General features: G+C 48.5%; 2 protein-coding genes across 5 annotated transcripts in view; one reads left to right on the forward strand and one right to left on the reverse strand.

Moving 5' to 3' along the window:
- Positions 1-682: 682 nt before the first annotated feature.
- On the reverse strand, positions 683-5,433 carry NAIF1 (nuclear apoptosis inducing factor 1). Its single transcript, XM_040482449.1, has 3 exons — positions 4,885-5,433; positions 1,500-3,203; positions 683-1,414 (listed from the first exon to the last, which is right to left on the reverse strand). The coding sequence occupies exons 1-2, from the start codon at positions 5,393-5,395 to the stop codon at positions 2,731-2,733; spliced, it is 984 nt and encodes a 327-aa protein (XP_040338383.1). The 5' UTR covers positions 5,396-5,433; the 3' UTR covers positions 683-1,414; positions 1,500-2,730.
- Positions 5,434-6,494: 1,061 nt separating this feature from the next.
- Positions 6,495-24,692, forward strand: part of SLC25A25 (solute carrier family 25 member 25) — a 35,037-nt gene continuing 16,839 nt past the window's right edge. The window contains exon 1 of one of the 4 annotated variants that reach the window (XM_040482438.1): positions 6,495-6,851. In XM_040482438.1, the coding sequence (XP_040338372.1) occupies positions 6,597-6,851 (255 nt within the window). In that variant the 5' untranslated portion in view covers positions 6,495-6,596. Of the gene's footprint in view, positions 6,852-23,854; positions 24,545-24,692 lie in introns of those variants that run through there. The other 3 variants (XM_040482440.1, XM_040482441.1, XM_040482442.1) reach the window with 3 other exon arrangements.

Here is a 24,692-nt window from a genome sequence, read left to right on the forward strand (position 1 = left end):
GCCACCCCAGAGAATCAGGTAGCTGTGTGATTTTAAGCGAATGGCTTAACCTCTCTGATCTTCAGTGTCCTCATCTGCGAACTGAGAACAGTATTATTACCTAATTCGTGGGGCTATTGCAAGGAGCCAATGAGGTAATGCCTAGACAGAGCAGGGGCTTGGTTAATTCTGTTTTTATTATTACTAACTACGGGAGAGAGTGATAACTACATCCAAGAAGGCTGGGCTCCCTCCAGAATTAAGGCCACTCTTAAGTGAGAATATGTGCTAGGCAGGACTTCTCAACTGTCAGCAGCAACTCCTGAGAACCACCCTCACTGAAGTGTGCTCCATGATTCCATGCTCTGTGATTCCAGCTGAGATTAAGTCTTCTAGCAAAGTTCATCTGTACCCTTCAGGAAATACCAGAATCACCCAGAGAGCTTGTTTACAAAGCAGATTCTTAGAGCTCTCCTTCCAGGCGTCTCTTTTAGGTTTTACGTGGGGTCAGGTTTGGGATATGTTTACCCAAGTAATTCTCATCCAGAGTCTGAAACATTGCCCTAAACCAAGGATAGGCAGACTTTTCCATAAAGGAGAGTAAATACTTTTGGCTTTGTGGGCCAGATGTCTCTGTCACAACTGCTCAGCTCTGCTATTGTAGCCCAAAACCTGCCACAGACATTAAGTAAATGAAGAGTTGTGGCTGTGTCCAATAAAACTTTATTTACAAAGACAGGTGGTGGGCCAGATATGACCTCTGGGCCATACTGTGCCAGCCCCTGCTCTCTGCCAGCCCATATCTCTTCCACCTATAACCAATAAAGACACGGATATGTGTAAAAAAAAAAAAAGTGATACATTTTTTTTTTTTAATTTAAAATTATGACCTGGAAAGAAGCAGTCAGTTTAAGTGATCCAGGATTCCTCCTTATACCCAATTGGAACAGATCCAATACTGGCTCAGGTTGCCAACCCCAGAGAAAAACCAAACCAAGTGGCAAGTCCTCAGGAAGTCTCCACAGCTTCCCGGCCAGGGCTGTCGGGCTCCACGGAGGGAGCGTGCCCGGGCTGCCAGGGGCTGCTGCTTTCCAGCTCGCGGAGCTTTCTTTCCGCCATTCACCCCCTCACCAGCCTGATTCCTCTCCATTGCTCTGTAGCCGACGCTGCACCCGTGCTCCACAGGGGGGGGCGGACCGTACTGTACTGCGGTCACCTCCCGAGCATCTCTGGGAGCATCTTCCGGTGATTGCAACTGCAGAGCAAGCGATTCCAAACGTACATGCCCAGAAGCGCAGCACCTCCATGGTTTAGCTGAGATCCGGAGCCTCGAGTTGCAACCGTTGGTCACGCGTGGCCAAGGCACCGGCGGCAAAATGGCAATCCCGGGGAATGATCTGGGGAGATGCGAGCGTCTCGGTGATCGATGGCGATTCTGAAAATGAAACAGACAAATGCCATCTGGGTAAACTCCCTACAGAAGGTGACAGAGCGTCAAGACAGAACAGGGAACACACTACCTCCTTCCGCACTCCGAGGTCGGTCTGCTCTTCCCCGAGCACAGAAGTCAAAGGTCCCGCGTCTTAGGTCAGCTCTGGCTCTCCTGCCTCAGACACTCGGGGCCAATCAGGCCTTCCGATTCGCCCAGCCAGGCAGTGGGAGTCCCGCAGGAACACGAGGCGCTGAATAATGGGACAGGGAGTCCGGGGCGTGATGCTGAGGAGGCTTTTTCCCACAATGAGTTTCGGAATCGTGGAGTCAGTAGAGAGGAAAGGAGGAAGGGTGTGGCCAGAGCTGCCCCCCGCCCTTTCCCAGAAGGGGTCCGTGGTACAGAATAAAGACAGCTGGCTTGAAGCAAGCCTTCTGGAAGAAGCCAACCGGTCACCTCAGATTCACTGCAGGGGCGGGTGGGGGGAGGGGGGGAACAATACGATTCCACGCGGGTCTGTTTTCTCTCGAATTTACAGCACCTAAAGCCTGATGCCCGACCTGAGTCAAGAGCTGTCAGGACAAACCACTAAAGGGCTGCCCAGGGATGCAGTGGAGGACAAGACGGTGGCCAAGCTGTCCCCACCGCACCCAGCATCCCTGAGCCCAGCGGGCCCCATCCTGGGTGTAATGCAGAGGCAGCTCAGGGTATATACCAAGGGGGCCCCTGTCAGGCCCGGGCTGGGGTGGGGGGTGGGGAGAGCACAGATTGACTAGAATCCCCTGAGAACTGAGGCACAGTACAAAGGAGAAAAGGGTGGAGTTTCCTCTTCAGGCCTAGTCACTCTGCCTCCCTAGGGAGGAAGAAGGTATTGTGTCACTGCCAGCACCACTGACATCTTATTCCAAACGATGACACTGGGTTGGGTGGGGGGGGGGGGTGGGGGGGAAGGGGGAGAATTTCAGCACAGACCCCGGCTGGCAGACGGCCCCCAGTGAGAACCTCCCTTACAGTTGTCCTAGACAGGGTCTGGGTCGTGTCCCGAGCCCTGGCTCATGACAAGGTGTGGAGCCTCACCAGCGCCCACCGCCCACCTAGCCAATCTTCAGGCTGTCAGCCAGGCAGCTCAAGTGGTGAGGGTAAGAGAGTGCGGGTCCCAGGAGCCCAACAAGTTCTTCTCGGTCTCCCTCACTCCTCCGAAACTGCGGACCCCTAACAGTCTATCAAAGTGAGAGCTGTCCACGTGGCCAGTCACAGAACCCACGTACAAGACCACAGTGACGTCATCCAAACAGAGCAGAAGGCTGGCGCCACCCCCGTCCTCATTGGATGATGCTGTCGGGCTGCCCGTTCTGGGCCACCTGTCCAGGGTCAGAGGCGGGAGTGGGGTTGGGCGTGTTGCTCTGCAGGTAGCGGCGGAAATCTTTGATCATGGGCCGGAGGACCTGGATGAGGACACTCAGCGCTGCCTGGGTGCCCTCCATGGCCTGGGCCTGGCGCTCCTGGGCGCAGGCCTGGACCTCCTGGGAGCGGCGGATCATCTGCAGTAGGTCGTTCTGCTGCTCCAGGTGCTGGGCGATCTCCTTCACGTGCAGATTGGTAACTCGCTGCTCCTGGATCAGCTTGGCGGAGTTGAGGGCAATGCGGCTCTTGAGCGCCTGGGGTTTGACCGAGGTATCAGCGTGCTGAGCCATCATCTCCACGGGGGCCTCGGCGGGCAGGGGTGGGGGCGCCTCAGCGGTACAGTACTCCACCACTCCCTCCTCCAGCGTGTGATAGGTGGTCTCCGTGGGGACTGTGGGGGAAGAAAGAGCAAAGGCAGTGGCAGGTCACCTGCTGAAAAGAATGAAGCTGGCCACACAGGGCAGGGAGGAGGCCGTTAAGCCCTATTCTGGGGGAATTCAGGTCCTTTGGCTTTAGAGCTCTTCTTGCATAAATCTAGAATCTAAAGCGTTTAGAATCTACTTGGTAACCACAGGACCAGTCCCAGATCAGGCAAAAGCAAAGACGCCGATAACAATGCTGGTGCGCAGAGCGCCTACTATGTGCCAGGCACCGTGCTAAGCCCTTTGCACGCGTTAGCTCGACGAATCCTCAGAATGACACAGAGAGGCAGGCACTGTCGTGTTCCGTTTTGGAGATGGGGAAACAGACTCAAAAACGTGGAGTACTCGCCCAAGGTTACGCAGTTTATTCAACAGGCCCAGGAAGCAAGCCCAGGTCTCCCTAACACCGGAGTCCAACTTGCTCAGAACCACCGCACTGGGATGCTTCCAGCCGATAAAGGCAGGGCCACATGCTCTCCAGTGCCAGCACTCAGCAGCCATCTTGGGTGGGACTCTGCTTGAAGCGTTTGCGGCCACACTTGCCTTATCTCCCTCCTTCTTTTATGGCCAAGCAGTTGCTGAAGTGCCCAATAAATGCCTCCTGTCTCCTTGGCCAAAGGAATACCTAGAGGTCCTTCCTGTTCTAGAGGAGCAACTGCTTTAGACTAGCGTTCGATCCTCTTTCCCACCTGCTATCCTTAGAAAATATGGCTGCAGGGGGGGATGGCACTCACACACACACCCAATTCCCCAGAGCCCCACTGAGAATCACTGACTGATACAGGCCAATAGCCCAGCACAAACAAGCAGTTCACGGTCACTGGTACAAACCCTTATCTGAACTGAAAAATCCAACCAAACCATCGTCATTCATAGCTGAGAACCTTTGAAGGAATTCTGGGTGGGCTGTTGGGGCCTCCACGCCTGTGGGAAAGGTCAATTTTCTCTATCCTTCAGTGCCAACATCAGCTCTGGGTCCCCACCCCGATCAGGAAGCCCCTTCCTTCTGAGTCCTTAGGTTCTCCTGACACTACGGTTATTCATGTGTGTCTTATCTGTCCTACTAGAATATAGCTGGCCTATATTTTAAACACCTTGGGAATCCAAATCCCAGTGCCAAGCACAATGTTTGAATGGAGTAAGTGCTGGTGTTTGAGGAGTGAACGAACAGATTAACGCTAGGAACCATGAGGTTTCTGAGCAATGCCTGATGAACGTTTGCCGCACTGAAAACCCAGAACGTCTTTGTCCAGAATCGATGCCTTACTTGGGTATTATTATTCCCATCTATCTGTCCATTCGACAAATATGTCCTGACTGCCTACTATGTGACAGGCCCTGTGATAAGTCCCGTGGGGATACAGACATGGTCTCTGTCTTCAAGGACCACAGAGTTCAGTCAGTCATGGACACGAATGATGGCAAAACAGTTGAGAGCAATCCAGCCCATCAGAAGTCCAGACTGTGTGCTGAGGAAGTCCCAAAGAGAGTGAGATCACTTCTGTCTGCGGAGCTCTTGGAAGGCCGGGTGGTCTTCCAAGACTCCCATCTGACCTTTGACCCTTGGCAGCCAACCTTCCCCGGGCTGCCCCAGCTCTGGCTGGCCCTTCCCATTTATGCACGACGGACTGGGCGGGAGAGGTCACTCACTCTGTGTCAGGGTGACCGTGGCTGCGGCTGCAGTGGCTGTGGGTCCAAGGGCCACGGGGTGGATCTCTGTGGTACTGGGCAAGCTGATGATGGTAGCCTCGCCCAGCAGGTTGCAGATGCGCTGTTGCATGGGGGTGAGCAGGACGGGGGCTACAGCTGGGCCACCGCCGCCACTGCCACCACCTGTCCCAGGCCCACCGGCTCCATCCTCCTCTGTGGGCCCTGGGGCCTCGCCACCCTCCACCGCTGCCCGGACCTGGGCAACCTTGCGACGGACCTCGGTCTTGAGGTCAGACCACTTCTTCTTGACCTCAGGCAGCTCCCTGCGGCAGGTGGCCACCGCGTTGACCCTTCTTAAGATGCCGTGCCAGGCCGCACTCTTGGCAGCCAGAGGGACCCCGGCGTTGAAGTGGTTCACCAGCAGGTGCTTCTTCAGTTCCAGCTCCTCTACGATGATTTCCACCTCTCGCTCAGAGAAGTTCATCTTCCTCTTCTTGGCTGGGACGGCCATGGCCTCTCCCCACCCTCCCTTTTTAAAGAAATTATAATCCCCCCAGCCGCCCCAATTCCCCTTCTCTTCTTCCTCAACCTCGCCTCTCACCCACCCCCCTACAGGGGATAGGCCGGGCTTGCCCAAGGCCAAGCACCAGGCCTTTGGTAACCCCCCTCGCTACGCAAAGTGCGTAGGGCCCAGCCCCGACCGGCCCGGCCGCTGCCAGCCAGCTGCGTAATGGCTTCCTGAATCTGCCTCTTCCGCCGGGGCGTGCGGAGATCCGCCCACTTCCCCTTTTCCCGCCTCCCAGACCTTCTCCCGGGGAACGTGCCCTCCTGGTTGGCCGCGGCTCAGGCATCACGTCGATCACTGGTTCTTGTGATCTGTCGCTCAGCTAAAGGACACGCCTATTTGCTGGAATTGGCCTGATCATTGGTCTGTCGCTACAGAACGCTCCGCCCACCTGCCTTTATTCACTTCCATTGGAAAATCGTTCTGTCCTTCAATCGTCAGCATTGCGACTATTAAACGCCGTTAAATTAAGCTATTTTATTGGTGGTTTAGGGAGTTCGATTACCAAAACCCGGCCTCCTGAGGATACCTAGTGCTTTTGGCCTTGAGCCACTGGCCAATTAATTTTTAATTCTACTCACGGGGGCCAACTCTGCCTTGCAGCCTCAGCTCACAAGTGCTCTTCACACAAATCCTACTTCCCACCCGAGGCTACGACATCTCCGTACATGACCGCTCCTCCCAGCCTTACGATTCCTCAGCCTAAACAGCGTTTCTCAATGGAAATTGGACACGGGGCCTTCCGCCTGCTAGTCACATAACTTCTGCCTATCACGGCGTGACTTCCTCTCTCTGGCCCAGTTCAGCCAATCCCCACCTCTTTCAATTTGAATCGGCCGCAGGCTGAGCAGGGATCGCCCCGCCTTCTCCATTGATCCGCGCAGTGCCCGCGGCGTGCGCGGTCCTCGGGGAGGCTCCGCCCCGCCCAGGTGGCCGTCGGGGCCTGTGACTGGCCCACGGCGCGCCTGGGGGCGTGGCCAACAAGGCGGCGCGCGGCGGGGCGGGGCTCCCGGAAGCGGCCCCTCCCGCCCCCTTGCCGGCTTCTTCCATCCCGCGCTCGCGGTCTGGGGACTCCAGCGTGTCTTCCGCGTTCTCCCCGCCGCCCAGCCGCCCCCGCCTCGCGCCCGGCGCCCCTGTCTCGCGCCCGATGGTGAGCAGTGTGTTGTGCCGCTGCGTGGCTTCCCCGCCGCCGGACGCCGCCACCGCCGCCTCGTCGTCCGCCTCGTCGCCGGCGTCCGTGGACCCGTGCGGCGGCGCCGTCTGCGGGGGCCCGGACCATCGGCTGCGCCTGTGGAGCCTCTTCCAGACCCTCGACGTCAACCGTGACGGCGGCCTGTGTGTCAACGACTTGGCCGTGGGACTGCGGCGCCTGGGACTGCACCGCACCGAGGGCGAGCTTCGGGTAGGCGGCGCGCACAGTCCGCGCGGTCTGGGAGGGGGCTTCTTCGCGCCGCAGCTCCGGGGGCTCGGGGTGACAGGTCTGGCTGCTTGGTGACAGGTCTGGACAGCCCGGCTTCTTGAGCAGCCCCTGGGAGCGTGGCAGGTCTGGTGGACCGCCTGTTGGGCTGGGTAGAGCACCCGATTTGTGCCTTGGTGGGAGTGGAGCTGTTTCTTGACCTCTGTGGGTGCTTGGGCCAGGGGGAAAGGCTCTCCGTGGGCACAGGTGGGCACCGTCTGGGGCTGTCTGGTGGGCAATAGCCCTTTTTGCTTAGGCTTTCCCCAGAGTAGAAGGCCAAGTCTCGGGAGTCGCCTTTTGTCACCCACTGACTGACCTTCCAAGCTAAGCTTGATGCTCTCCCCTACCCCCCATGGACTATTTCATCCATCCTCCAGTGGCACCCCTCCCTTCCCTTCTCGTTTCCATGCCAGCCGTGGGCCCTGATCTGGTTCCTCTCAGAAGCATGTGGGAGTTAGAAAAAATGGGAACTGGGGTTTGAGGCAGCTCTGTGAGGATGTGGGTGAAGACTGACAGTTCTCATCGTTTAGGCTCATCCCCATTGACGTGCTTATCCAGAAGATGGGATCGTGATCTAGAGTGAAAGAATCTGGGGGGAAAGTCTTCCTAAAAGTGAAAGTGTTGCAAACCTAGGATGTTGTTATTCCTGTTCTGGAGTGGGCTTTGGCCAAGGAGGATGGGGGGACAGAAGATGGATGGGGGGCCATAAAGAAAAGTGCTGTCCTTTCTTTATAAGAACCTCAAACAGAGGCTGTCCCTTCCCCTTCTGTCTCTCATGGTGTTTTCCTGGCCCAGCCTGACTTGGTAGTCTCAGGCACTCTTCCCAAGTGTTTGATTCAGTGTGGCTTAACCTGATTTCCAGCCTGGACTAGAACTTCCGAGTGCTTTTCCTAGTAACCTGTTTCTCTTGTGAGTTTAGTTTGTTTGGACCATTTGCACGTAAAACAATTGGAGAATCTCTCATCGCCAAGTATGGGAAAAAAAAGTCTGATAATACACCAGTGAATTAAATCCATTTGTTGGTTGGGTGGGTATCTGTAAGGTGTTTTTAACTCCTGCCCACAGTATATTGGATCAACATCTAAGGTATTTAACCCACTTAGGATCAGCCTAGGAAGACCAAAAGTAACACTGTGCAAGATAGAATCTTTGGGTAAGTCCAAGAGGCTTAGAGACTCAGTTTAAGTTTTTTTTCTTCTTCTGAGTTTTACACAAAATGGCATTGTGAGCTAGATATTTTCCCATACACATCTGATGAATAAGTCACTTGGAAAGACAGGATGGCTAAACTCAGAGGGTCTGGGCTCAGTGAAGCGTGAGCCTATGTGAACCTTTCTGCTTTCGTGAACCTACCCACCTGACATATGGTGCCAGGCACATCGAGGGCATCTGGCTGCAGGAGTTACTCAATATTTTTATGCCATGCTTTGTGCCACAACTGTAATTCATGATACATCTGATATTGATGCTCATCTTTTCTTTTTTTTTTTTCTTTTTTTTGGTAGTAAATTTGTAATGGCATATAAGGAGAAAGTGACCATTTCTCTTTCAGGTGTTAAAAGAAAACTTTTTCAATTAACCAAAGGGAGCTTTGCCCCTTGGGGTCACATTGGCTCTAAAATCTTGGACTCTGACTTACCTCAGTTCTGTGACATGAAACAATTCCTTATTACTCTTTTGGTGTGTAGATTTAGTGTGAACTCTATTTCTACACCTCTTTCAGCTTGAGACACACAGAATGAACCAATTTACATCCAAGTTACTGCCTACATCCAAGAGCCACTTAACATCCAAGTTCATCCTGTGGCAAACGGTTGAAGTATTAGAGAACCTCCTTTTTTTGTAAATAAGTGGGCCACGGGAAGACATACTCCCTCGTGAACCCCCCCCCCCATGCCACTTCCTGTCGAAATTCTATCAGCTAATGCTACATACAGAAAAAGCGGTGTTGCAGTTTTGCAGAGCTAGCAAAACCAAAAGAGAATTTGGGGGCCCTTCTGTCCGAAATGGGGCATTGGAAAACACCATATCAAATTTTGGTAGCTTCTTCACGTGACCCAGAGGGTCAGTCTGAGATGCAAGGGTCTGTGCAGGAATCCACTGTGAGTGCTTATCAGTGGGTGGTGGTGAACCCAGGCCATGTGACTACACAAAGCCTCTTGCTGGCTTACAACAGGTCAAGCCAAGTTTTCTTTAGACGCGAACCAGCCGTTTTTTTGGCACCTGCCTTTATTTCAGAAGAAATTGGGACAGCTGAGGGAAAATAACTTAAAATGGAAGTGGGCAGAGAAACCCATGGCAGCCAGCCAGGGAAATCTTCTTTGTAAAGGGCATGTGAGCCAGAAGCCCGTCCTAGGACAAAAGAGGGGCAGGGCTTGTTAAAGAAAGAAAAGGGATGACGACAACACTAGTGACTTTGGGGGATGAGGCTTCAGCTGGAGCTAATTATAGATTGCCTATTTCGGCAGTTGCATGTGACCAAACGCCATCTTTGTTTTAAAACAAATTTGAAACCTCGGTTAGAGCTCAGGCAGCCAATTAGAGAACGCAATCTGGGTGACATGGAAACAGTTGTCCCTTCAGCTGAGGCTTGTGGGCCCTCTTAAGGGACCGGTGTTTCATGCAGGTGAGGATTCCAGAAGACCTGTTGAGTTTGCTCACTCAAAAGACTGGCATATGCGCCATGGAGTTTGAGCTCCACAATGACGTGGTGAAGGAAGCAAGACCGTGTTTTCACCCCATTTTACAGAGCAAGGAACAGAGGGCCGAAAAGACCATTTGGCCACTGAGGAATTACGCCAGAGAAGCAACTGGAACTGTCTTCTGATTCCTGCTCCACTCCTCTCTAACTCTACCTGTTTCTCAGGGACACACAGAGAGTTCCATCCCGGGCCCACGAAAGATGAGGAGAGATCCATTTAGAACCACATCTGTTATTCCCCAAATAGATTTCAAGATTATCCAGAGATTATCCTATCCAAAACTGAGAATCCACCCTGCCCTAATTCTCCCCCTGACCTGAGCGGCATATAGTGAGGCAATATCTGTTGACTTGAAATAATTGAATAGAAGATTACCAATGTCAAGTTGGTATTGCTTAATCCCAGAAGGTACTGTTGAACTCTATACCTTTTACTTTATTCTCTTTCAAAGGTTTTATTTTTAAGTAATCTCTACACACAATGTGGGGCTTGAATTTATAGCCCTGAGTTCAAGAGTCACACGCTCTTCTCTCGCTGAGCCAGCCAGGTGCCCCGAACTCTATACCTTTTAAATGTTTGGCCTTTTGTGAGGAAGGTATTTACCTAGATAGTAGCCAGACTTAGGTGAGATCATCTGCAGAAGAAAGAGCCTTATCATAGAAAGGGGATGGACAACATTTAATATAATATAATATAATATAATATAATATAATATAATATAATATAATACAATATGATATAATGGCCCATTAGAAAAAGAAAAATGCTATTTGCAGATTGGATTGAATTCGTATATTAAACTGATTGTGTTTTATTGTTGCAAAATTGGTTCCTGGCTTGCAGTAATTATCAAGTCAACTAGAAGGTGTTTTTTTTTTTTTTTTTTTAATTCATTACCATTTGGAAAGGTGGAATGAGGTACCCCCGATCCTAAGACCAAATGATAAAACAGGAATATACCAGAGTGGGACTCATCTGGATCTGCAGCTGGATTCCTTTGATGTTCAAAGAGTCATTAATTGTTGGAGCCTCACAGAAACCACAGGGGTTGAGAGAAACAATAACTTTGCTGGTATTCATTTCCAGTCCTGCTGAGTACAGCCTCAAGGTGAATCTGGTGAACACAACTCTACTTATCCATTTGGACTAGTCTCATTAACCTAAATCTGGGCAGACTTTTCATTTTTAACCATTTCTTCTTATACTAACGTGAATTTGGCAGAATCAAAGAATTTAGTCTTGGGAGGGTCACTGGCCATCAGAGGCCAGCCTCCCCACCTAGTGTGGGGAGCTTTCCTCCTATGGCATCCTTCATAGCCAGCTGTCCAGCTCATTCCATTGTGGACCTCGTCTGGGTCATTGTGGGTTCTTTCTTATGTCAGACAGTCTGCTCGCATCTGCAAATGCTACCCATTTGCCCCAAGTGATCCAAGGACTCTGTAAGTATCTGAAAACAGCTGTCTTATCTTTCTATAATCTCTGCTGCTGCTTAAGGCAGGTTTTATCATGCATTTCTTGATATGCTGTCTGTACCTTTCGGGGTCCCTCATCTGAGGCAGGATACCATGGGAGCACAGACTCCTCTCGGAAACATTGCACCAAGTCGAAGAAGCCAGTCACAGAGACCATGTATTATGTGATCCATTTATATGAAAGTCCAGAATAGGGAAAGCTATAAAGACAGAAAGTAGACTAGTGGTTGCCTAGGCCTGGGAGGGGTAGGGAAAGGAGAGATAAAAGATGATAACTAAAGGTCTTGGGGGCTCTTTTTGAGGTGAGAAAATGTTCTACAGTTGACCATGGTGATGGTTGCACCTATCTGTGAATACACTAAAAACCACTGAATTGTATAAATGGGTGGTTTGTATGCTGTGCAGATTTTATCTCAATAAAACTGTTTTCAAAAACTCAGTACAGGGGCGCCTGGCTGGCTCAGTTGGAAGAGCATGAAACTCTTGATCTTGGGGTTGGGAGTTCAAGCCCCACGTGGGGTGTGGAGATTAGTTACATAAATAAATAAACTTAAAAACAACAACAACAAAAAGCCCAGCACAGGATTTGTGGTACAAAACCTGGGTGCAAAACTTGTTTCTGCTGCCTGCTAGCCATGTGACCTTGAACACATCCCTCAACCTCTCCGCGCCTCAGTTTCCGTATCAGAAACATGGCGGTATGAATACCTATTTCCTAAGGTGGTTGTGCGATTGAATTAGATAAAGTACATAAAGAGCCTAGCAGAGTGTCTGATACCTAGGTGTTCAACACAAAGTAACTTTCTCGTCCACTGAGTCTTTGAAAATAAGATGCCCAGCGTTGGTTGTAGTCAGCTACAGTGTCTCCCAGATTGCCTAGGTGAAGAGCGGAACAGAAGGAAAGAGAATGTCTGGGGACATCGGTAATTAAGGTTGTATAGCACCCAGGTCTCCTTCCTCTCAGCTGAGAGGGCCTTCTGTTTTCGAGAAGGAATGTGGGTTGCTGGGCCCGGCAGACTTGAGGAAGATGGAAACAAAGAAACCCTGCTGGCAGGAAATCTCTTAAGAAGTTACTGAAACGGTAGACTCACTCTACACCTAAGGAAGTCTTTTTAGCCCAGATGTTCCCCTGGATGGCACTGGGCCCTTATGGGCTCTCACAAGCCTTTTGCCCGCCTGGTGAGCCATGGATGGCCTTCTCTGACGTCTGAAGTTCACTTTGAAGTTGTGAAAATGGAAGCTCAAGTGGAGCTGACTTCAAACCTTTGGAGATAAGCTCGCCAACCTCGTTATTTTGCAAAAGCGGGACTGAGACTCCGAGGTCAGCCTGGCTTAAGGCAAAGGCAGTAGCAGAGTGCAGGATTTTGACTCCGCCTAATTTAGCTTAGCACGCGCTGCCTCCTGGCTTCCGTGGCTGTGGATACTTCACTAGACCTCAAGGCTTTGCAACTTTTATTTTCCCAGTTCATGACATTGACGCATCTGCCTATAACACCCTCTCAGCATTTTAGGACCCCTGATGGTGCCCAGGAAGGAGTGACTAAAATGATAGGTAAACTCTTCCTAAATATGAGATATAAAAGACTCAACACAATACCTTAAGGGAAAAAAAAAAAAAGGAGAAATTTTTGTCTTAAAGGTGTACCTTCCAAGTTGGGGTGCCTGGGTGGCTCAGTCGGGTAAGTGTCTAACTTCGGCTCAGGTCATGATCTCGCAGTCTATGGGTTCAAGCCCCGGGTCGGGCTCTGTGCTGACAGCTCAGAGCCTGGAGCCTGCTTTGAATTCTGTGTCTCCCTCTCTCTCTCTGCCCCTCCCCTGCTCCCGCTCTGTCTCCCTCTCTCAGGACTGAATAACTTTAAAAAAAAAGTTTCTGAAAAAAAAATAAAGTAAATAAATGAATACAAAGGTAGAGTTTAAGGAGATTCTTATCTGCTTTAAACTCTAGGCCAGGAAGCTTGAAAAGGAGGTGAGTCATGACTCATTTTCTAGGGCCAAAGGGGAAACTGGAGATGGTGGCTGTCCCTGTTCCTGCTGTTGCTTTGTGAAGCCTTCCACGTTGTTCCCAACAACCCCTGGCCTCATGCCTTCTTTCCTCCAGCCCTCCCTCCTCGGCTGGAGTCCGACGGGCTGGAGTCTGACGAGTCTGACGTGCGACTCTTCTTACCAAAACACAAAGAAAACCACCTATATTGTGTTGGAAGACTCTCAAAGGCCATTGAAATGCCAATGGTGAAAAGAGGCGGGCAGAGGATAGTTTAGAACGAGCACAAACTGTGAAATCTTGGCTGTGGGTGACAAAGTTGAATAGTCCTGTTGGTTAAAACCAGCCGGCTACAGCCCCCACCTTCTTTAATCTGTTGGTCTCGGCCCCCCCCCCCCCATCCCCCGTCCCGCATGTGCAAAACCTGCTTCTCCTTTTGGTTAATGCCTTTAGGCTGAGTCTGAATCCATGCGATGTTGGAACTGGAAAGGTTTTCAAGGTTTGTCCAGTTCGGTCTCCCCTCTCGGCAGCCCAGAGAGGCTAATACAACTTGTCCAGGGTCAACAGATGCACTAGAGGGGGGAAGGTAAGGTCCCTGGAGCACCCCTTAGTGACAATGCATTTATGGATGCAGTTAACTCCTTATTTCATTCATTCACATGGGAGATGCTATTACTTTTGCTAGAGTTTCTTTAGCCAATATAAGACGTAGCATCTAATAAATCTATAGCTAAAATATGCCTTTTCTGAATTGTTTCCTAAGAACTGGTTTGGTATAAACCAGTTAGGCTTACACAGAATTCCCAAGGCTGCCCTTCGCACCTCAAGCAGTGTCTTTGCTGAAGGCAGCGGGTGGCTGGGTTTCACACCCCTGTCCTGGCTCTTCTCTGCAGTCCTCACTCGGTACAGAGCAAGCAGCTGGGGAGAGCTATTTTTGCACCGTTCATCCAATCTCAGTTTGAGTCTGTGATCCTGAAATCAGTTTTAAGAAACTGAAAACATTTAATGTTGCTTTAATAATAAATCCGCTGGTTTGCCTTTTTGAGTGGGAGAAGAGAAGGTGTGGATAAAGATAAAGTGGGTGCAGAAATTTGACTCAGCATGTGCCCATGGGTTTGGCTCCCACTGATCAAGTTTGGATTGGTTGAGAAATTTCTGATCATTTTGGGTGATTGGGTTTTCACTGGCTGGCCGCAGTACCGCATCCTGCCCCTCCCCCTTAACGCTTGCCGCAAGGAGAATCCTGCCCTTCTAAAAGGACACCCCAGAAATATTATGCCATGTTTCCACATGATCTCTTGCTTCCATAGACCTTTAATTTACGTGTCACGTCTCAAAATCCTATGCTTGAAAATCGGGTTAATCTTGTACGCCTCTAACTTTCTTTTAGAGAAGAGAAAAAGACATCTTCGTAGGCATTGACCTTGAACTTGGGGCCTCAGTGGGGACTGGCTGTTCACCAGGAGTAGACAGAAGCCCTCCCAGGAGTTTTCTCCAGAAGTGCACTTCGCTTTCCCACAGTCAAAGGAGTGTCCTTCGGGGACTTTTTTTTTTTTTTTTTTTTTTTTTTTCTCTCGCCAAAGCTAGCGTTTTTGGTTTTACTTCCTAAAATGGAAATAAACTGGGGGATTTCACCTTTGTCATCACTGCAGAACTGTCATCTTCGATGCCTTGGTTTCACGGATGCCAAAGGAGGCAAGTGCCTGGCTCCGCCTCGTTGTCTCCGTATAACCCACTTGGCCAAGCCAGTCCTCATTTTCAAGGCAAATCGGTCTGGCTTTCTGTCAAATAAAATCTGGCTTCATTTTTCAGTTAAAAAAAAAGTGTTAATAGGCTTCCCTTTGGCAACAGCTGTTCTGAATGGTAAATAATGCTAAGATAGGTAGTAGGTAGTTAAATTGGTAGACACAGACGTGGAACGTGGCTCTGGAGCCAGCCGTGGGAAATCCCTCTCTGCCTTGTTACAAGACTCCTCAGGAATCTCTAGCTGTTCTTCTGTGCCCTGCTCTAGGGGCCTTTTGCACCCTGGGCAGTTCCTTAGGATAATGTGGAATGGGCTCCCACGGGGGCGTCGATTCCATTGGAATCTGTTTTCTTTGAAAAGTATGGGAGAGGGGCGCCTGGGTGGCTCAGTCGGTTGAGCGTCCGACTTCGGCTCAGGTCATGATCTCACGGTCCGTGAGTTCGAGCCCCACATCGGGCTCTGTGCTGACAGCTTGGAGCCTGGAGCCTGCTTCCGATTCTGTGTCTCCCTCTCTCTCTGACCCTCCCCCGTTCATGCTCTGTCTCTCTCTGTCTCAAAAATAAATAAACATTAAAAAAAATTTTAAAAAGTATGGGAGATCCTGTTTTTATCCAGCAAAATTGGTTTTCTGGATTCTTGGAAGAGTGGGTAACTTCTGCTGGTGATTAGCCCCATCTTCACTAGGTTCTGTTGATGTGTATAAGCAATAATTATGGGAGGGTTATACTTGCTAGCCCGGCCTCTGGATATGGGTGAGCTCTCTTACCCAAGAAAGCTAAGTGTGGAAGAATTGTATTATAGGAATTGCATGTAACCCAAAAGAAACTACTGGTCCACCAGGTACCCCTGGTTTCGGTGATGATGTGTGATATAAGGAGAGCAATGTACCACATTAACCCACAGGGAAACCAAAGATACAAGAGAAAGTGCTTTAAAATAAAAATACTGGCAAAGGATGCAATTGAACAAATTTTCATTGATATATCTTAGGTGCAGATTTTAAGATAAAGAAGGCATTGTCTCTCCCTTGCCTAGTTTTTTGTTTTTTGTGGGTTTTTTTGGTGGTGGTTATTGATTTTAGAGAGAGACAGGGTGCAAGCAGGGGAGGAGCAGAGAGAGAGGGAGACACAGAATTCGAAGCAGGCTCTAGGCTGAGCTGTCAGCACAGAGCGCGACACGGGGCTCGAACTCCCTGGATTGTGAGATCGTGACCTGAGCTGAAGTCAGATGCCCAATTGACTGAGCCACCCAGGTGCCCCTCCCTTGCCTAGTTTTATTATTTCCTTCTGCTTAGTCTGGGTTTATTTTGTTCTTTTCTGCTTTCTTGAGAGGGAAGTTGACGTCACTGATTTGAGGGCTTTCTTTTCTAGTATGGGCTTTCCCATCTAAGTACTGCTTTGGCAACATCCTACAGATTTTTATGTGTTCTGCTTTCACACCATTTGAAATACTTTCTCATTTCTTTCTTTTTTTTTTTTTAAGTTTAAAACATTTTTTTTTATTTTGAGAGAGAGAATCCCAAGCAAGCTCTGCACTGTCAGCGCGGAGCCCAACGCAGGGCTCAAATTCACAAACTGTGAGATCATGACCTGAATCAAAATCAAGAGTCAGACACCTAACCGACTGAGCCACCCAGGTGGCTTTCTCATTTCTCTTTTGAGCTCTCCTTTGACGCATGGATTATTTAGAGTTGTGTTACGTTGTTTCCAAATATTTAGGTATTTTCCAGGTATCTTTCTGCCATTGATTTCTAATTTGATTCCACTATGGTCAAAAAACATATTTGGTACAAGCTGAACCCTTTTATTTTATTTTATTTTTTATTTTTTTCAACATTTATTTATTTTTGGGACAGAGAGAGACAGAGCATGAACGGGGGAGGGGCAGAGAGAGAGGGAGACACAGAATCGGAAACAGGCTCCAGGCTCCGAGCCATCAGCCCAGAGCCTGACGCGGGGCTCGAACTCGCGGACCTCGAGATCGTGACCTGGCTGAAGTCGGACGCTCAACCGACTGCGCCACCCAGGCGCCCCGTGCTGAACCCTTTTAAATCTAGTGAGACTTGTTTTGTGAGCCAGAATCTGTTCTGTGGATACTTTGAAAGAATGTGTATTCCAGTCTTGATGGGTAGAGTGTTTTATAAATGCCAGTTAGGTCAAGGTGGTGGATAATGTTGCCCAACCAGGCCTTCTGTGCCCTTGCTGATTTTCTGTCTACTTGTTCTACCAGTTACTGAAAGAATGGTGTTAAGATCTCTGATTATGATGGTGCATTTGTCTCCTTTTCCTTACGCTTTTGTTGGTTTTGCTTCATGTATTTTGAGGCTCTACAATGTGATTCAGAAGCATTTAGGCTTCTTATGTCCTCTTGATGCATTGACCCTTTTGTTATTATGAAATGCCCACCATAACATCCTTTGCTCTGAAATCTACTTTGTCTAATGTAATATAGCCATTCCAGTTTTCTTTGGATTAATATGAACATGGTACAGTATATCTTTGTCCATTCTTTTATTCTTAACCTATTTTTATGTCTATATATATATTTTTATTTTTTTAACGTTTATTTATTCTTGAGAGAGAAAGAGAGACAGAGCATGAGTGGGGGAGAGGCAGAGAGAGAGGGAGACAGAATCTGAAGCAGGCTCCAGGTTCCGAGCTATCAGCACAGAGCCTGATAACGGGGTTCGAACTCATGAACTGTGAGATCATGACCTGGACCAAAGTTGGACGCTTAACTGACTGAGCCACCCAGGCGCCCCGTATCTCTATATTTTAAAAATGTTTCTTGTAGGCAACATATAGCTAGATCTTGCTTTTTTAATCCCAACTGACCATCTCTACCTTTTAATTGGGATGTTTAAACCACTTGTATCTACTGTTGTTATTGATATGATTGGCTTTGAATCTACCACCTTTTTTTTTTAATTTTTTTTTTTTTACATTTATTTATTTTTGAGAGACAGAGTGAGACAAAGTGAGAGTGGGGGTGGGGAAGAGAGAGGGGGAGACACAGAATCTGAAGCAGGCTCCAGGCTCTGAGCTGTCAGCACAGAGCCCGACGCTCGAACCCACAAACTGAGATCATGACCTGAGCCGAAGTCGGCCGCTTTACGGACTGAGCCACCCAGGTGCCCCTGAATCTACCACCTTTTTATTTGCTATTTGTTTTCTATGTGTGCCATCTACTCTTCTCTTTCTCTCTGCCTTCTTTTGGGTCAGTTGAGTATTATTTATGATTCCATTTGGTCCCTTTTGTTGCCTTACTAGCTGTAACTCTCTTTCTAATGGTAGCTTTAGGGATTATAATATACATACATTTTTAACCTACCACGGCCTAACTTAACCGATATTATATTAAATAGTTGAAGAGGGGCACCTGGGTGGTTCAGTAGGTTACCCACCGGACTTCAGCTCAGGTCATGATCTCACGGTTCGTGAGTTCGAGCCCCGCGTCAGGCTCTGTGCTGACAGCTCAGAGCCTGGAGCCTGCTTCAGATTCTGTGTCTCCCTCTGTCTCTGCCCCTCTGCCACTCCCATTCTGTCTGTCTGTCTGTCTCTCTCTCTCAGAAATAAATAAACGTGAAAAAAAATTCTTTAAATACTTTAAGAATCTTTGGGGCCTGGGTGGCTCAGTTGGGTAAGCATCCAGTTCTTGATTTCAGCTCAGATCATGATCTCACTGTCCATGAGATGGAGCCCCACACTGCGCTCAGCGCTAACAGCATGGAGCCTGCTTGGGATTCTCTCTCCCTCTCTCTCTGCCCCACCCCTGCTTGTGCCCGTGCTTCCTCTCTCTTTCTCTCTCGAAATAAATAAGTGAACTTAAAAGGAGTGGGAGGGGAATCTTCGTATACAGCTGACCCTTGAACAACATGAATTTGAACTGCGGTGGTCTACTTCTACATGAATTTTTAAAAAATAAATACAGTACAGTACTGTAAATATATTTTCTCTTCCTTATGATTTTCTTAATACATTTGCTTTTTCTAGCTTTATTAACACTACAGTATATAATACATATACAAAATATGTGTTAATCAACTGTTGATGTTATCGGTAAGGCTTTTGGTCAACAGTAGACTTACTATGTTTTTAGGGAATCGAAAGTGGATTTTTGAAAAATTTATTGTACTTATTTTGAGAGAGAGAGTATGGGAGGGGCAGAGAGAGAAGGGGAGGAAGAGAGGGAATCTCAAGCAGGCTCTCCGCACTGTCAGCACAGAGCCAGATGTGGGACTTGAACTCACAAACCATGGGATCAAGACCTGAGCCGAAATCAAGAGTCGGTTGCTTAACCGACTGAGCCACCCCGGTGCCCTAAAAGTGGATTTTTCTTTTAAGTTTATTTATTTATTTTGAGAGAGGGTGTGGAGGGTCAGAGAGAGAGAATCTTAAGCAGGCTCCACACTGCCAGCACAGAACTGGACCCCAGACTTGAAATCATGAACTGCGAGATCCTGACCTGAGCCGAAGTCGAATACTTAACCGACTGAGCCACCCAGGCACCCCAAAAGTGGATCTTTAACTGCTCAGGGTTGGAGCCCCAACCTTCTGCATGGTTCAAGGGCCAACCATACTTTTATTTCTATTCTCCTAGCTTTTGGGCTGTTGTTCTCATATATTTTTACTTCTGATGTGTCACATGTGTCATCAGCCCGCGATACCTTGTTTTGTTTTTGCCTTAAATTTATCTTTTACAGAGATTTAAATAATAAGAACAAAGTCCTTTATATTTACCTATACAATTACTATTTTGGTCTTCTTCATTCCTTTGCGTAAATCTAGATCTTCCTTCTACCTAAAGGACTCCTTTAATATTTCTTGTAACGCAAATCTGCTGGTGAGAAAATCTTTCAGCTTTCATAAGTCTGAAAAGTTTTTATTTTGCCTTCCTTTCAGTAGGTGTTTTTTTGGGTTAACAGTTTCTGATGGGAAAGTCCCCAGATATTCTTATCTTTGTTCCTCTGTATGTATTGGATCTTTTTTACTGTATCTGCTTTTAAGATATTCCTCTTTATCACTGGTTTTCAGAAATTTAATTTGATGTGCCTGAATGTAGTTTGTTTGTTTGTTTTATATTTCTTATCCGTGGGGTTTGTTGAGTTTCTTCGATCTGTGGATTTGTAGTTTTCAATGAATTTGGGAAAAATGTAGCCATTATTTCTTTAAATGTTTTTTCTGTCCCTGCCTTCGTGAACTCTGGTTCATACTAACCTGTTAGCGGTTGTCCCACAGCTCGCTGATGCTCTGTTCATTTTTGGTTTTGCCTTTTTTCTCTCTTTCGTTTTGGAAAGTTTCGATTGCTCTGTCTTCAAGCTCATTAATTCTTTTATTTTGCATCGTCTAATCTGCTAAAACCATCCAGTGTGTTTTTCTTTTTTCTTTCATTTTTCCTTTTTTTAAAATGTTTATTTAATTTTGAGAGAGAGACAGAGTGTGAGTAGGGGAGGGGCAGAGAGAGGGAGACGCAGAATCCGAAGCAGGCTCCAGGCTCTGAGCTATTAGCACAGAGCCTGACGCGGGCCTCAAACTCAGGGACCACAAGATCATGACCCCAGACGAAGCTGGACACCCAACCGACTGAGCCACCCAGCCCCTATGAGTATTCTTGTGTACTGGTTCTATCATACATGTCATTTCTGAGTCACTTTCAACTGATTGATTTCAATCCTCCATATGGGTCATTTTTTCCTGTTTCTTTGCATTCCTGTTAATTTTTCATTGGATTTTCTTTTACTAGGTGCTGGATAGTCTCATATTACTGTGAATATTTTTGAGCTTCATTCTGGGGCTCCCTTCCCATACCTCCCTATATTGTGAGGTTTTCTATTCTGTCCTGTGGGAACAGGATGCCTTTGGATGGTTCTTTTCCCACCCTCAGGCAGTGTCCTCACAGGCAGGCTGCATGACTCTAGGAGGGCCCTCAGCAGCTCCCCAGAGCTTACTGTCTGTGCAGTTCCTTCCTCCCCGGTCCTTGGTCCTGCTGTAGCTGCCCTGACCTTCCTGGCCCCCCAGCGGCTTGCCTTCCGCATGGGGAGATTGCTGGGCTCTACCTGGGTGCCTTCTCCCTGCATCACAGCCTGGTAACTCCAGCCATGAAGCTGGGGCAGGTTGTAGGGCTCGCCTCATTTGTGTGGATCTCTCAGGAGTCACTGTCTCGTTGCCTGTTGGCAGAAAGATGAATCAGTCCCTGTTATTCCATCTGGGCTGGAAAGCCCTAGAGTTTTTGCTCAGTTCTGTGGGATGGAAGAGCCCATAAAATGAAACGCCAATAGGGGCGCCTGGGTGGCGCAGTCGGTTAAGCGTCCGACTTCAGCCAGGTCACAATCTCGCGGTCCCTGAGTTCGAGCCCCGCGTCAGGCTCTGGGCTGATGGCTCAGAGCCTGGAGCCTGTTTCCGATTCTGTGTCCCCCTCTCTCTCTGCCCCTCCCCCGTTCATGCTCTGTCTCTCTCTGTCCCAAAAATAAATAAACGTTGAAAAAAAAATTAAAAAAAAAAAAATTGAAACACCAATAATCTATTACATAAGCGATTTCTCTTGTGTTTGCACATGGGGACCCAAAACACTGCTATGTCCAATTCGACAGACCCCTTGTGCCTAAAAACAAGATTCATCTTCATTAAAGGATTACTAATTTGTTGAGGGTTTGGGACTCTGGACTGATTCTTCTTCAGTATTAAAACAATTAATTTCATGAACTCGCAATCACTTTCTGTCAATAAAATAGCTAGTGTGAGGGCGCCTGGCTGGCTTACGCAGTGGAGTGCACAACTCTTGATCTCGAGGTTGTGAGTTCGAGCCCCACAGTAGGTGTAGAGATTACTTAAAAATAATATCTTTTAAAAAATAAAATAGCATGTACTGTTTATACATGCTTTATAGATACATTTTTTAAATGTTTATTTACTTGTTTTGACAGAGGGAGAGCACGTGAGCAGGGGAGGGGTAGAGAGAAAGGAAGAGAGAGAATCCCAAGCAGGATATGCACTCAGCACAGAGCTGGATGCAGGGCTCAATCTCACGAACCTTGAGATCATAGCCTGGGCTGAAATTGAGTCAGACGCTTGACCGACTGAGCCACCCAGATGTCCCGAGAGCTAATTATCTAATTTCATGGTTAACAAATTCTGTGAAGTAATAATACAGTTCTTTTACCATCTCCATTTTGCGCAGATATTAAAGCACAGAGAGCTAAAGTAGCTTGACCAACATTATTCACGCGACTAGTAAGGGGTGGCCTGGATTCACATGTAGGGTCTGGCTCCAAAGACTATACATCTAGTCAACACACAAAACTGCTTCAAAATAAGGTTGGTCCGTGTTTCCAGTGAGAAGGCAACTGATGCAGGCCCCTCAGCTTTCAGAGCAAGCTTGGCCATCTTGCTTTCGCTTCTGGTGTTTTCTTTTTAAACAATTGTAGTTACGTACATATGCACGCGTGTGTGGTCATAACATGCACATGATTCAGTTTCACAAGCTCTAAGGATATTTAGTGAAAATAAACCACCTGCCTTTCTCCTCTTGAGCCCCCAAGTGCCCCAGACCATACTTTAATTTTTTTTAATGTTTATTCGTTTTTGAGAGAACACGCATTTAATTTTTATTAATATGTATTAATATTTAAAAAGAGCGCCCCTCTTTAATTTTTAATGTGTCTTTCCAGAGATAATTTGTCACATATACACACTGAGAAATCAATGGCAGCGTATTACCCCCTTTCTTCTGCACCTTGCTTTTCTCATTTAAAAAGATATGTTCAAGCCATTCCATAACAGTAGGTAGAAATGTCTTAATAACAGTTGAATAGGTGTGGGTGTGCCTGAATCTTACGTACCTGCTCCTCTTGTCAAGGACCTGGAAGTTGTTTCCAAACTTGTACTATTAGAAACACAGCTGCAAAATATATATATATCCTCATTTTATCCTTACATGTATATGTATCACACATATATCATATATGGGTATGTGATTTCCCGTAGGTGCAAACGTATCCGCAGGATAAATCGCTAAAAGCGGAATTGTTTAAAAAATTTTTTTAACGTTTATTTATTTTTGAGACAGAGAGACAGAGCATGAATGGGGGAGGGTCAGAGAGAGGGAGACACAGAATCCGAAACAGGCTCCAGGCTCTGAGCTGCCAGCACAGAGCCCGACGCAGGACTCGAACTCACAGACCGTGAGATCATGACCTGAGCCGAAGTCGGCCGCTCAACCGACTGAGCCACCCAGGCGCCCCTTAAACAGAATTGTTATATCAAAGGATTTGTGCTTTTGACATGTTGGAAGCCATGACTAACTTCCTCGTGGGAGAGGTGGTACTGATTTACACGCTCACGGCAGCGTGTGAGGGTGCGTGTTTCCGTACACTCTCCCCAACACAGTTCATGAAAATTTTTTCACGCTTGTGTTTTTAAAAGAATGGTTGTGAACACCATTATCAAAGCGTCGCTTTGCAGGGGGCGGGGGGGGGGGGAGACTGGTCACTGCTTATGTTGGCTAGTAAATTGAGAAACATTTAAGCAAATGTAACTTCACTTTTATTCATGATCATCCACTCCCTCCAGTCTACAGACTTCATCTGTGCCTGGTTCTGGGTACTAGAGGGAGAAAGATGTGTGACTTGGCCCCCGTCCTTAAGCAGCTCGTGGTGTAGAGGAAGACATGGGAGAGTGAGTAGCCGGTATGGCGTGCGTTGTGCTTGGCAGTTGGAGAGAACGGGCTAATGGGGCAACGAAGAGCGTTGCTAGATGTGTCAGGAGGTGTTGCCAAGGTGTATTGATCGTGTTAACCTTGATGGTGAAAGTCATCCCGGAAACGAGCAGGCGGAGAGGAGGAAGTTGGGCTCCCGCGGGGGTTGGGGGGCTGGCTGCAGCACCGGGAGGGTCCTGCGAGATGGGAGGCTCATCTGGCGGTTGCCATCAGCACCTCCCTGCAGAACTGCCGGCCGCATGCAGGGAATCGGCCGCCTGTGATTGGAGGGCCGTTGCTGGTTGGGATAATGAACTCGGTAGTGTCGGCAGAGGTGATTGGCCGCGCCCTGCTGCAGTGAGATTGCAGACGCAGACGGGGTGCTCGGGTCCGGGTCCTGGCTCGTGTGATGATCATTAGTTGAGCGAGGACTGCTGAATAATTGGGACCTCCGAGTTGCTTCTGCCTCCAGGGGAGATCTGTTGGGCTATTGCTTTTAGCTTTTTGAAAAAAGCCAATCATTCGATCACCATCCATCTGCAAGAGTGAGTTTTTATTGAAGTAGCTCCGTCTGCTTGCTCTCTCTCAACGCCAGCAGCTCGGCGGCAGGGCTCTTCCTAGAGGGAGCCCCTTCTCAGGCCAGGCAGGACAGCAGTGCTAGGAAATTTGAAAAAGCAGGAAACAGCCACTGCATGCCGAGCTTTCAGCCTCACAGCCCCCCCAGGCTAGTCTTCCGAGCAGCCGCGTAGCCAGAGATCTTTGGTATTGTGGTCACATCCCTCCTCACAAGTGGAACAGTCAACCGCCGGCGACGCTGGGAGGAAGCCGTGATGTTGCAGATGCTGTGGCCTTTTCTGTCCAGCTTTCTCCCTAGGGCTGGGTGCCAAGGCTCCAGAGAGGGGAACGATAATGAAGTCAGAGGCACCCCGGCTCCAGCTCGGGGAGACCAGATGTCAAGCTTTTTGGGGAAACAGGACGGAAGGGCTGAGGCCACGGAAAAGAGACCCACCATTTTGCTGGTGGTCGGACCTGCAGAGCAATTTCCTAAGGTAATGGCAACCTCAAGAGGACCTCCTACTTTAGGGGCTGTTCTAGGATCGGTTCCCTGGAGAAAACTGGAGTGTGGGGAGGAAGAGAGGACTTAGAAATCAATCACTTTGGTATTGGGGCCTGGGGAGAAGTGTTAGACAATGAAGA

This window comes from Herpailurus yagouaroundi, unplaced genomic scaffold, assembly GCF_014898765.1.
Source record: "Herpailurus yagouaroundi ecotype Mexico unplaced genomic scaffold, PumYag 160, whole genome shotgun sequence".
Taxonomy (NCBI): Eukaryota; Metazoa; Chordata; class Mammalia; order Carnivora; family Felidae; genus Herpailurus; species Herpailurus yagouaroundi.

Coding starts and splice junctions, on each gene's coding strand:
- NAIF1 (XM_040482449.1), bottom strand. CDS start 5,395: ATGGCCGTCCCAGCCAAGAAGAGGAAGATGAACTTCTCTGAGCGAGAG. Junction 3,204..4,884: donor CACGGTCACCCTGACACAGA/GTGAGTGACCTC, acceptor CTTCCCCCACAG/TCCCCACGGAGACCACCTAT.